Below are 12,500 nucleotides of genomic sequence, written 5' to 3'. Positions count from 1 at the left end.
TGTGTTTGTGTGTGTGTGGGGGCGGGTGGTCAATGTATATATGTATATGGAATTGTAAAAATATTTATATGCAAATATTCATATGTATATTACAATACATATATACATATAAATGTAAGAAAATCTATTTAGATTTGATTTGCGCTCCGGGCGACCCCAGAACGGAGATGCTTGGAGGAAAACCGACAAAAAGCTGACCCGGTCGGGAGGAGGGGGTGGCAAGGCATGTCCCGAGGCCACGCCAACACCGGAGGCTGAAGTGTGGAACAGAGCGTGAGAACAACAGTGTGAGAACATCTTAGAACACCCCGATAGACGAAATCAGTTCTTTTCCCTAAAAGTGTGCCTGCTTTGGAATACATGTTGCGTTGCATTCTCTTGTGCCTCGGGAGAGGGCAGAGGTTGACCTTCCATGACCGAGCGTAGGCTGATCACTAGCTAGAATGGATGACGTTTACGGTTACACATTGGCCGGATTCACATAATTTCACAAAAAACTCTAGCTTACATAATAGGTGTCCCAATAAGACCTTCTCCATGTCAATTCTTCAAATTTCATGTAGCCTTTGACTCCCCCCCCCCACTCTTCCTCACTCTTCTCGTCCGGGTTTCCATACCATTGTACTCCATGTCATGACACCCACATCCTATTTTGCGTAAGACCTGGCTCTTATATGTGGGTGTAGGTGACGCACAGTATGGCTTATGGCATAAGAGAGATTGCTTTATAAACAACGTCTTATTGACAATTCTGCCTGCGAAATCAAAACTCCCTTCGCACTTGGCCCACGCGAGAAATCGCCCGTGTTCTAGGCAGTATAAGTGAATAGTGCCATAAACGTTAAGGCAGGAGAAGAAGGCGTGACGTCCCCCTAACGAGCACAGGTGTCATAGTCGTGACGTTCGGTTAGTGAAGCTGTCACACGAGAAGATGACGACAGACTTCGCAAGGGAGACTTTCACTCGAGCACAGCCACCGCGGCGACGACGACGACAACGACGAACACGCTCTCGTGCTTCGTCACGAAAGCCACGATGCGGATGATACGTCTTTGCCGGTGTCCTTTGGGTCGCGTGTCGCCAGGAGTGCTTCGGATCACAACGCGCAGCACGACGCTTAGATATGCAAATCACGGAGCTTTCTTTCGGTGTTTCAGGCTTATTATAGTGGGACTGGAAGGCATTGGTGTCGGAGCGAATTGGTGTGGTTGATTGGTGGGATCGGTCGCCGTACGTTCTTCAAATTTATTGTGTTTTCTGAAATACCTTCTCGATAAGAGTATGAAATTCATTTTCTGTGTTATATCATGTGATACGTTCTTCCAATAAGTTTTCAATAATTCTAAAATCCCCTTCTTGCTAAGTTATGAAATACAAAACATCATGTTATTTGATACCATAAGTTTTATTCCCCTAATGCGTGTTAATGTTACGATATCATTTCACGTGTTACTTTACAGAATGGATTTTCACGTTATAAACAAACTCGGATATGGAGAGAGAACATGGCACCAGAGAAATGGAAATAATTCGCCATGCTTAAAATATCACTGGCGGGAAAAATTGTATAAGCCTGTCCAATCTCACCGAAGGCTGACGGGTTGCCCTCCGTGTTTGCGTGACTCGCTTCCTGTATGTATCGCGGGGAAATGATGGATGATTTTGTAACGACAGACCAGCGGCCGTATTTGAACAATGAACTAAAAATGAAAAAAGAGGCACAGCACTGTGGAAAAAGAAACAAGGGATTGCAGTTCTCTCTCTTTTTATTTCTCATTAAATTGTTAAATTTGATCTCTCTCTCTCCCTCTCTCTCTCTCTCTCTCTCTCTCTCTCTCTCTCTCTCTCTCTCTCTCTCTCTCTCTCTCTCTTTCTCTGTGGGAAATAATGGATATTATTTGGTGAGTGTCTAGGGAAACAGATTTTCAGATTTTCTATGCCCCACTTTCGTTGACCTTCAGGCGACTTAATCCCCTGCCGGTTTTGTTGTCCTCTCATTCGTTCCTCTCTCTCTTTCCCTCTCTATCACTCTCTCTTTATATTTCTCCTCTACTTTTCCCCGCTTATGTGTTGCACATGTACCTATATATCACACCAGTTTGTTTCACCGTTCTCAGTCCTCGTTCCACTTAAAAAAAAGAACTTTCATGTATTAAACTGTCCGTTTCATATTCCATTCCATTTATCAATTCAGGCTCAGATTTCCTACCCCCCCTCCCCCCATCAACTCCCTTCCACCCCGTCCGCCCACTCCTGAAACTGCCTGTACCCCCCTAGCACCCCCTACCCGGCTAAGCCCCCATATCCTCCCCGTGACCCCCCACCACCACACACTCCCTACCCGCCCCCCATATCCCCCTCGACCCCCCCCCCCCGGCCTACCCTGCCACCCCGGGAACACGAGCACCCCGCGGCTTGTAGGGATTCGGAGACGCGCTTTCCGGCGATTCCTCGTCACCGGTTTGACGTTCTTGCCATCCGCCGCATCGCTGAGTTCTTGCGACGAGGGAAGTTTGGCAAGAAGAAAGAGGAAGCAGAAGAAAATAAGGGGAGAGAAGGGGAGAGCTTTCGGCAAGGAGGTCGGGGAGGGGGGGCTTCTTGAAAAAGCTCGCTGAGGGTTGCTCGGCTGGTGAGCAGCGTGAGAAGGGGAGCTGGCAACCTCGGCGAGGAAGGGCCGTGCCCCCGGGAAGGACAATGGGGAAATGCTATGCTAAGTACTCTTTGTATGTACATGTAATCTCCCTCTCCGGCCTGGGCGAAATTACATGTAACTGCCCTTCACGCCCCGTCTGCACACGCCCATGGGGGTGTCAGAGGCCGTGTGGTTGCGTGTGGAACAGCGTCACCGCCCACCTCTCTTGGGTTGGCAGATGCGGGGGTTATGGCACAGTGATTTTGCAATGTCTGTGATCCAGCGTAATCTTTGTTTTATTTGATGCTCGAGGTATTGCCATTGGAAATACGACAAATGTACGAATTCATGTTTCGTAGTCTTATTCACTGCGGAAATCTGGAGAGAAATGGAAATGTCGCTTACGCTTGCGTTGCATTCTCCTCCTGCTGGTTTCCTCCCCGCTCTCCCACGGAAGTAATCTCCTCTTTCCTCCCCTCCTCCGCTTCTCCCCCTTTCCACACTCCCCACCTCCGCCCTCTCCCCCCTTCCTCTCTCTATGCCTGCCCCCCCACTCCCCGACCTCGTCCTCCCACGCACGCCCATAAAAAACCGGCCGGCGTTCCCACTACGCAGCGCTGGAAATGATACGCCCACCATCAATTACACAAGATTAATACACCGTGATTTCTGTCTTGATACGCTTTGGCGATTGCTTATCGTTATCATACGCTAATCTCTTAATGACATATAATTATTCTTTAATGATGAACTTTGTTAGATCATCCTATTAGGCGGACTTTAATCATACGTTGATATATATATATATATACATATATATATATATATATATATATATATATATATATTATACATATATATATATATATATGTATGTATGTATGTATGTATATATAATATATATATATATATATTATTTATTATATTATATATTACACACACACACACACACACACACACACACACACACACACACACACACACACACACACACACATATATATATATATATATATATATATATATATATATATATATATATATGTATGTATGTATGTATATATAGGTATATGTGTGTTTGTATGTATATGTATGTATGTATGCATGTATATATATATATATATATATATATATATATATATATATATATATATATATATGTAGCTATGTAAACATATATACCTATGCATACATAAACCTCTAATAGAAACTAATTTCAGACATTTACACGTCGTGAGTGTTTCGAACTGACCACTCACCCAAAGGGCGTGAAAAGGACTCAAGCAGACCAGTCGTTACGCAGCGAAGCTGGTCACTTTTTGTCCTCCGACCGTGCGACTTCAGAGGGATACGGTCTTTTTAGTTCTTTCTTCTCTCTCTTTCTCTCTCTCTCTCTCACTCTCTCTCTCTCTCTCTCTCTCTCTCTCTCTCTCTCTCTCTCTCTCTCTCTCTCTCTCTCTCTCTCTCTCTCTCTCTCTCTCTCTCTCTCTCTTATATACGGAAGGTGTAAAGTGCTATGTAGTTGTAAATACGTATATGTCCTCTGTGTGTTCTGCATATAAGCCTATGTTTTTTGTTTATTTTAGACTCACATACACAGTAAGTTTATTGAATGTCGATTTGCTTTAATATTCTAGTATCGTGTTCCGATCTAAAAAATGTAGTGAAAGGCCCCGATGCCGCTTTTGCTGGACTGTCACCCAAAACGCCCGCAAACGCACAATGGCGAACGACATGAAAGAAAACCTCAACACTGGGAAAGACCAGCGTGCCTTTGTGTAAAAAGTCCCACCACGTTGAGAATCAGTACATTGATTAATACAACCCACTGTTCTTTAATGGAAATAAAATGGCAAGATATAATATGTTTATTACCCACTTGGGATTATCCCTCCCGCCGGCTTACTCAGAGAAGGAAAACAAGTTATTACCACCGAGTGACCGCAGCGCTGTGACAATAACCGCCGACTCACTCCCCGCCTAGACTGCGCCGCCTTTGATGCCCGCGCTCAGAATCTTACGCAGATGAAAGCACCCGTAGGCCTAACGAGGCGCCAGTCTAGAATTCTGAATAGTTTTTACATTGTTCGAAGACGATGGCCAAGCTTCGAATTTGATAAATTTGCGATAATGAACGAGCCATTGTCGGGGGATGACGGTGCTAACCACTCGAGGGAGCATTTAAAAATTCCGTGATTTCTTTCTGCGATAAAATCCTCATGTGGGATATTTATAGAACGGAGAGCATTTCCCACGCTGTGAGTGATGTCCATTTTACACATGCCGGTGTCTAGTTATTTGATGTTGGAATGAAGGTGATAAGGAATTAACCCTTATTTGAAATTCGAAACTAAAACATTGTTCCCCCGCCCACCTTCCTCTTTCTCTTAGTCTTTCTTTCTCTATTAATTCAGTTTACTCACACACGCACACGTGTACATACATACATACATTCATACATACATTCGTGCATGCATAAATACATACGTACATACATACACACATACATACATACATACATACATACATACATTCGTGCATACATACATAAATACATACATACATACATACATACATACATACATACATATACACATACCATACATCATACCATACATACCATCCATCCATACATACATACATACATACATACATACATACCACACGTATGTGTGTATATATATATATGTATATATATATATATATATACATTATATATATATATTTATATATATATTTATATATATATATTATATATATTTATATATATTTATATATATATATATATATTATATATGTATATATATGTATTATATATATATATATATATTATATATATATATATATATAATATATATATATATATATATATTATATATATATATATATATATTATATAATATATTATAAAAGCATATATATGACAGAGAACGAACGGAGGGACAAGAGTCGAGAGACAAACACAGCAGACAAGACAAGCGCACAGCCAGACCCCCCTCATCCCAGCAGCAGCCGCCCCCAGCACCCTCTGACTCCCTCCCTCTCCCCACCCATTGTAGGCCAAGCCCACTCAACTCCCACTCTCTTTGGCAGCAGCGCCCCTCTGTATCTCCGACTCTCCTTGGGGCAGCGGCGTCGACCCCTAGTACCGCCGAGCCGCTGTACGCCCCCCCCTCCCCCCACCCCCCCCCCGAGCCCCCCCCAACCCTCCCGCATCCACCAATCCTTTGACTCGAGGAATTGAGGTTTTGGGGTTTGAAGTACCCAGTTGTTTTTGCCTTGTTGGTGACCCGAGCTGAGGGGGATTTTTTTTTGACAGTGCTTGAGGGAATTTTATTTGTGCTGACGGAATGAGACTCTATATGGGATGATTGTCTTGACCTCTCTCCATTTTTGATAGCTCTCTCTCTCTTGATCTCTCCCCCCTCTCTTCTCTCTCTCTCCCTCTCCCTCTCTCCCCCCCCTCTCCTCTTGTCCTCCCTTTTCTCTTGCTTGTAATGCTTGTGAAATGTATTGAAAGCGGGATACCCTTTGTTACAACTGATGGATGAGAGAAGTGGAGAAAAGGAAGGCCTTTGTTCTTTCGTAAGGATAGGGTTACCCTCTAACGCCTGGAGTCGTGTCTTTTAAGACGATGGGAATCAGAATTGCTCTTGGGCATTCGCGTCTTTCTCTCTCTCTCCACCACCCCATCACCACCAATCTATTTATCTACCTCTCTCTCTCTCTCTCTCTCTCTCTCTCTCTCTCTCTCTCTCTCTCTCTCTCTCTCTCTCTCTCTCTCTCTCTCTCTCTCTCTCTCTCTCTCTCTCTCACAGTCAATCTCACTTTCCCTCTTCCTCTCTCTCCTCTTCTCTCTTCTTTCACTCTCACTCTCACTCATTCTCTCGCTCGTTATCCGCCAAGATATTACGACCAATTACCTGTTTTATGGATTTTCGGGTCGTAAGCGGTCATGATCCCTGGCGACAGAGCAGTAGAAATGTTATTCTTTTGCTTTTCATATTTGATTTTCTTATTCTGTTTCATTTTATATGGTTTTCTAAGTATGGTACCCGTACCATAGCCTGCATGGGTGATAGCTAAGGAAGTTTGGGAAACTATCAGTAAGCTTCTTGATAAAAGTACTAGGAAATTACGCAAAGATTGTGTTTTGAATGTCACGAGAGATAATGCATCATAGTAAAAGTACGGGTCAGGAAGATTACGCATTGGTTTGAGAGAAAAATAAAACAGTATTTATAGTATTAAAAAAAAACATAAATAAACACTCGAAATCCTACAGGAAGGATAACATACATTCTTGCGAAACCACGATTACCCGCAAGTTATCCGCCTGCACGATGCTCTCCGCTTACCCAAGGGCGCGGAGGTTAGCTGTCGTCCGCCCACACACCCACACCCTGGAAATTAGGGGTCATTTTGCGGTTATTACACACCTCATTATTACCCTCGATTTTCCTCGGAGAACTCGGGAATGGTCGCCCCGTTCTAGACCTGTGAGAAAACCGAGTTGTTGTTTTTTTCTCCTTGTTGTTGTTTTTCTATCTCGTACTTGATCTCTTAAGGAGACCGTTGTGAGAAGCGGCCACAAAACCCACGGTCCAAGGATGACTCGGGGGGAAAAAATGCACCGTAAGAAAAGGTGCGTGTGAACTGTGTCAGGAAAAGAAGGAGAGAAGAAGGTGGGATGGGTACTTTTGGGACAGCTATTTTGTTTTCAATAGGTTAGGTGTTGTTGAGGTGAATAGGTCGGGAATGCATACCTGAAGCAGTTTATAGTTTTCAGTACTTATATTAAAGTTTCTCCTAAATTAAAAAAATATTAAGGCCGACAGAAAGAGAGAAAGCAAGTGAATCAGATTAGTTGTAAATGAAGGAAAGTAAGAGCATCCCCCATACCACGGGTAGTGAGGGGGGTGGGGGGTAGTGTGGAGGGAGGGAATGCATGCAGCCATCGTAACCTAAATCTGGATACGATTAACTCGGCGTTATGGACGATGCGATTGCGAAAAAATATGGATAATTCGGTCAAAGTAGGGGACATTCGCATGGAAACGAAATGGTGGCATCGAACGGAGGGAAAAAATAGGCTCGTAAAGCGGGTTTATCTCGTGAAACGGCTCGGAAATGCGACATTATTGAGGATGATAAATTTTATCGCCGGACATCTCTATTGATAAGAGGGGAAAAAGGATGGCTTGTCGCCGTCATTGTCCCCGTTTTCTTATTAGTGCGGCAGAGTTTTCCTAATTATTTGTTTGTTTTTTTAGATTCAATTCATCTATCGTAGTTCCCCCTTTTCATATTATTGTTTCTTTTGTTTTTTCTTTTCATATCCAGTTCTGAACAAGATTTTTTGTTATTTATTGTTTTCTTTACTGTCGCCATTATTTCTCTCTCTCCACATCTCAGTGGATTGATTGAGGGATAGACGCGCATCTGAAATTTGGATAAAGACACTTGTTTTATGGATTCATTTATCGTTTTATAGGAATTCATACTTTCACGAGATTTTATGATCCGTTGTACACCAGAAATGAATATTCTAAACAGCCCTCATGAACTCTCTATGTAAATGAAAGTATAAAGTTGATTTGCATAATCTCAGAAAGGTGTAAAGGGACTTGTAACGCCTTGTTAGTAGTCCGTATGACCGTCTAGGTTTATAAGCAAGATTATATTTGATGATTTACAACGTCTCGTCCTCTCGACCATGAATATGTATGTGTTGTGCGTTGTCAGGTGTCCTAACACTCGAAACGATCCTAGTTGTTAGTAGGTGTGTCCTTCAGTCGGCCATATAAGTGTCAGGCGAGAGCTCCAGCCAGGGTCGAGGTGTTATAAATGCTGGAAGGAAGATGTAACCTTTTGTGTCACGGATGTTGTGTTTAGTCTGGACCGTTGGCTGGCTGGTTTTATCGCGTGGACACATCTTGGCTCTGGGAATTGGTGCTACCATGTTAGGCGCGGTTGTGTTGTTGTCGTTGGAGGGTTATTGGGAGGGAGTGTGATGTTGTTGTAGAACCGGTGTAGGGAAAATAGGTAGATCGGATTTGGCGAAAACGAGACGAGAGAAAGAAAATGGAGAATGACACAGGAAGGGCGGGAGACTGTACTATTCCCATGTTACTTTAGAGATTCGCCCCGATTAGCACATTCTTCTGTGAAATTAACCTGTGATAGGTATTTAGGGATTACAGAGCAATTTCAGTGCGTGAGTGTCTTGAGGAGGTAAGAGCAGGGTGTGGCTGCGAGTGCCCGCATACAAAGTCCAAATACACACTGTCATTACCACAGATTCGTCAACTTCCAGACCTGTGTTTACCCGCGCCCCCGCGTAGGCCTATGACAGTTATTGGGCGTGTCACCTTCCTGTATTATCATGGTGGGTGGATGGGTTAGGGTGGGCTGAGGGAAGGTGTGCTATGTTTGGGGTTTGTGGTTAAGACGGGTTTTAGGTTATACGATCTCAATCTAACGTGGTCGGCCTAGGCAGGACGTGTTAAACAGTTTCACGTGTTGCAATAAGTGCTCTTGCTCTCTCACTCTCTCTCTCTCTCTCTCTCTCTCTCTCTCTCTCTCTCTCTCTCTCTCTCTCTCTCTCTCTCTCTCTCTCTCTCTCTGTGTGTGCGTGTGTGTGTGTGTGTGTGTGTGTTTGTGTGTGTGTGTAATGACAATAGCTAAGCATAAGGTTATCCGAAGCGATTACCAGAAATTTCATGCTTGTGACCGAGGATTTATGCAAATGAATCCTTCGCGGCCATAAATCTCAAGACGGCCGTTTTGGGCCACTTAAATCGTCATTTATCCAGAGCACGAAAAGAAGATGTGTAGGTGGCCATTTGTGAGCAGGGCATTGGACCCAGTGAGGTCGTTTTTATTTTTTTATTTTATTATTTTTTTACAGAGAAATGGCAGAATTACAAAAAAGCTCAAAGAGATTTGGGGACTTCGAAATATAAGTTAGACATATATCTTTAAGAGAAATACGATCAATAAAATCAGTTAACAACTAAGTTAAATGAGACAGTGATGCCAAATGAGGTTACGAGTGACCTTCAGTTCCGACGAATGAGAACGTGTCCGTTTCGTTAAATGAGAAATTATCCTCGGAATGATAATTCGTGTCTTTAATTATTTAGCGTCACAGCAAAGCCACAAACGGGTACTCTAACACACGCTCACGCCTACATTAGACATATTTCACGGGCGTGACTAATGGTGGGTGCCCGTCCACCACCACATCATCTACTTTACTTAATTGTATGTTGCGTCGTGGTCAGATGGGTGGGCGTATCATTTATTTGTCATTTGTATATTTCCTAGAAGCAATTCCCCTTTCGGGGTTATTACAATTTCCACTTGATTCTTTACAAAAGAAAGAAAGATAAATAAATGAGCCAAAAAAAGAAAAAAAAATTCTGATCGCCATTTGTTTTTTCCTCCTTCCAGGAATTCGAACCGCTACGTCCACCAGCCGGGGCGCATAGAGGACTACGTGCCAGGGCATTCCTCGCTCTCGGAGAAGGAGCATAAGAAGGTAAGCGAGAAAGGAAAGGGGAAGGGCGAGTGCCATATGACAGTAGTAGGGGACTAGGGAGACCAGAATTAAGGCGCTAGGAAAGTATCAGGGGGAAAAAAGGGGGAAATCAGGAGAGTAGGTGAAGAAGAGGGATGTCAGGGGAGTAGGTTAAACATGGAAGAGAAGGATAAAGAATTAAGAAGGGTTAGGGGGAGATAGAAAGGTGAGACAGGATAAGGAGATGCGTATTTAGGGTGATGGGGTGTAAAACTAAGAGTCTGAGGGAGAAGAGTAAAAAAGGATGAGGAAAGAGTAGATGAGTGAAACAAGATTGGGAGAGAGTAGTTGAGTAAAGAGTAGGGGAGAGTAGGTCAGTGGTAAGAATAGGAGAGAGTGGGAGGGTAGGGATGAATACGTGAAGGTGGGATGAACCTAGGTGAGTAAATAGGGGAAAAATAGAGTGTGAATAAGCGAGTGAACGAGGGTCAGATGGGTAACACAGGATAGGAAAACATCTAGTTGTGACACGAAAAAGTTTAATAAAACGATTAGAAGAAATAATAATGTGATAATTAAGATTAATTCCCAAGGTTTTGTAAGCTGAGCCGTTGGTAGATTAGTGGGCAATATTGACAGAAACAATAGTTTTTTTGTCTTTGATGAGACAGATTTTAGTAGAAGGAAGTTAGACAAAGTGATAATGATAAACTACAAATAGATTTTAAGTCAGAATAGGACAGTATATTGGACACCCTATATATATTTTTTCTTTTTATGCCTCCACCTTTTTTTGCCTCTCCACCACCAAAAGCCTACGTGTTTTGCATGCACCTCTGCTATCCGAGCACTTTTGCACACGGCGTCGACAGCTGTACAACAGTGAACATCAGGCCCCTCTACATGTTCAGCTGAAAAAGTACATGTGTTCAGCACGCTGCAGCACGGCCATGGCTAGTTCTACTCCGCCAAACCTTGATGTTTAGTTCAATATGATACCCTTAGAGAATCTTTACTTTTTCCTGTTCATTTACCTCCCTCCCGCCCCGTACCCTACCCTCCATACTTATTAATCGCCTGATGATGTTCTCCCAAATTGTATTGTCTTAAAGATATGTTCATTGACTTTCTACCTCTCTTTTTCCAAAAAACGGGGAATTCGACAGCCAAAAGTGAGTTGTATAAAGGAAATGCATTCCGCCATTGATGTTGGTATGGAAGTAAGGACGATTGGTGGATTAGTCGACTCCAAATGCTCCACACACAAAACAACAAAATTTAGAAAAGGAAAACAAAAAACAGATTCCTAGACAAGATATTCTTGGACATTAATCGACATATCCACATTTCGTGAATATATATATATATATATATATATATATATATATATATATATATATATATATATATATATATATATATATAATCTCTAAATATTTTAATTGTCTTAAACAATAATAATGATAATATGAAATGATTCAATTTGATTGAAACAAGCGACACAGCCAAGTTAAAGCCACAAAGGACCGTAAATGAACACATAACTTGAAATCCCACATCTAAAAACTAGTAGTGGATTCTAGAACGTCAGCTCTAAGCTGTAGCCATGTTGTTTTTGTTATTATCGTTGTTGCTGTTGTAGTGGTGACAAACAGAAGTCCAGCCCCTTCTGTAGAATATGTGTAGATTGCTTTTGTTCTACCAAATCCATCCACACACACATAACAGTGTTTGACGACCTCCATGAAGGTAACTTGGCTGTGCTTGCTCTCCCCAAACAAATCTGAACATTAGTGCCATACTTTTAGAGACATGTGACCCACATTGTAAATATGTAGTAGCTTTGAAGGTTCCGTGCCCCCTGTGGTTAATGCAGGCTGTGGCACCGTTGCCTCGAGCTGCCACGTACTCCATGCTCGTTCAACCTTGGCCCTGATGGCACTCACTAGAATGTCTCCTGTAATATCATGCCACTTGTTTTGATGTTATCTCCACCTATCGTGAATGAGTGCGATTTCACGCAGAACATTACATTCGTTATATACTATTCTGCTATCTTACTGTATTCACATAATGAAAATATAATCATCTTGTCACTCGAAGCATATATCGTTCTCAGAAGAGATCCATAACAATAAAAAAAATAATGATCTAATTCTCAAAAAAGGCCTACTCAGAGCGAGGGCGAAAGAGAACAAGGTTGAGTCGTGCAGGAGGTCGTGGGGCGCCCCCTATTTTAGTCGTAGCAGCAGTAGAGCTTGGTCACTCATTCGCATCATGTTGTTCTCTTCTTTTCCATGTACAAAATCCAGAACCCGGAGGCTGAAATTAAACTCGAGGTTGGTT

At 42.6% G+C, this 12,500-nt stretch overlaps 1 protein-coding gene across 1 annotated transcript in view; it reads left to right on the top strand.

The window, feature by feature from the left end:
• Window positions 1-12,500, top strand: part of LOC147471469 (uncharacterized) — a gene marked incomplete at its 3' end in the record, with an annotated part of 47,744 nt that overhangs the window by 5,244 nt on the left and 30,000 nt on the right. Inside the window, 2 exon segments of the mRNA XM_086539189.1 lie at window positions 10,088-10,175; window positions 12,467-12,493. Coding sequence (XP_086395315.1) covers window positions 10,088-10,175; window positions 12,467-12,493 — 115 coding nt within the window.

Source organism: Penaeus japonicus, unplaced genomic scaffold (genome assembly GCF_977035675.1).
Source record: "Penaeus japonicus unplaced genomic scaffold, GWHDUDI00000001_assembly GWHDUDI00000008, whole genome shotgun sequence".
NCBI classification, from domain to species: domain Eukaryota; kingdom Metazoa; phylum Arthropoda; class Malacostraca; order Decapoda; family Penaeidae; genus Penaeus; species Penaeus japonicus.
This window is presented reverse-complemented; position numbering and strand designations above follow the sequence as displayed.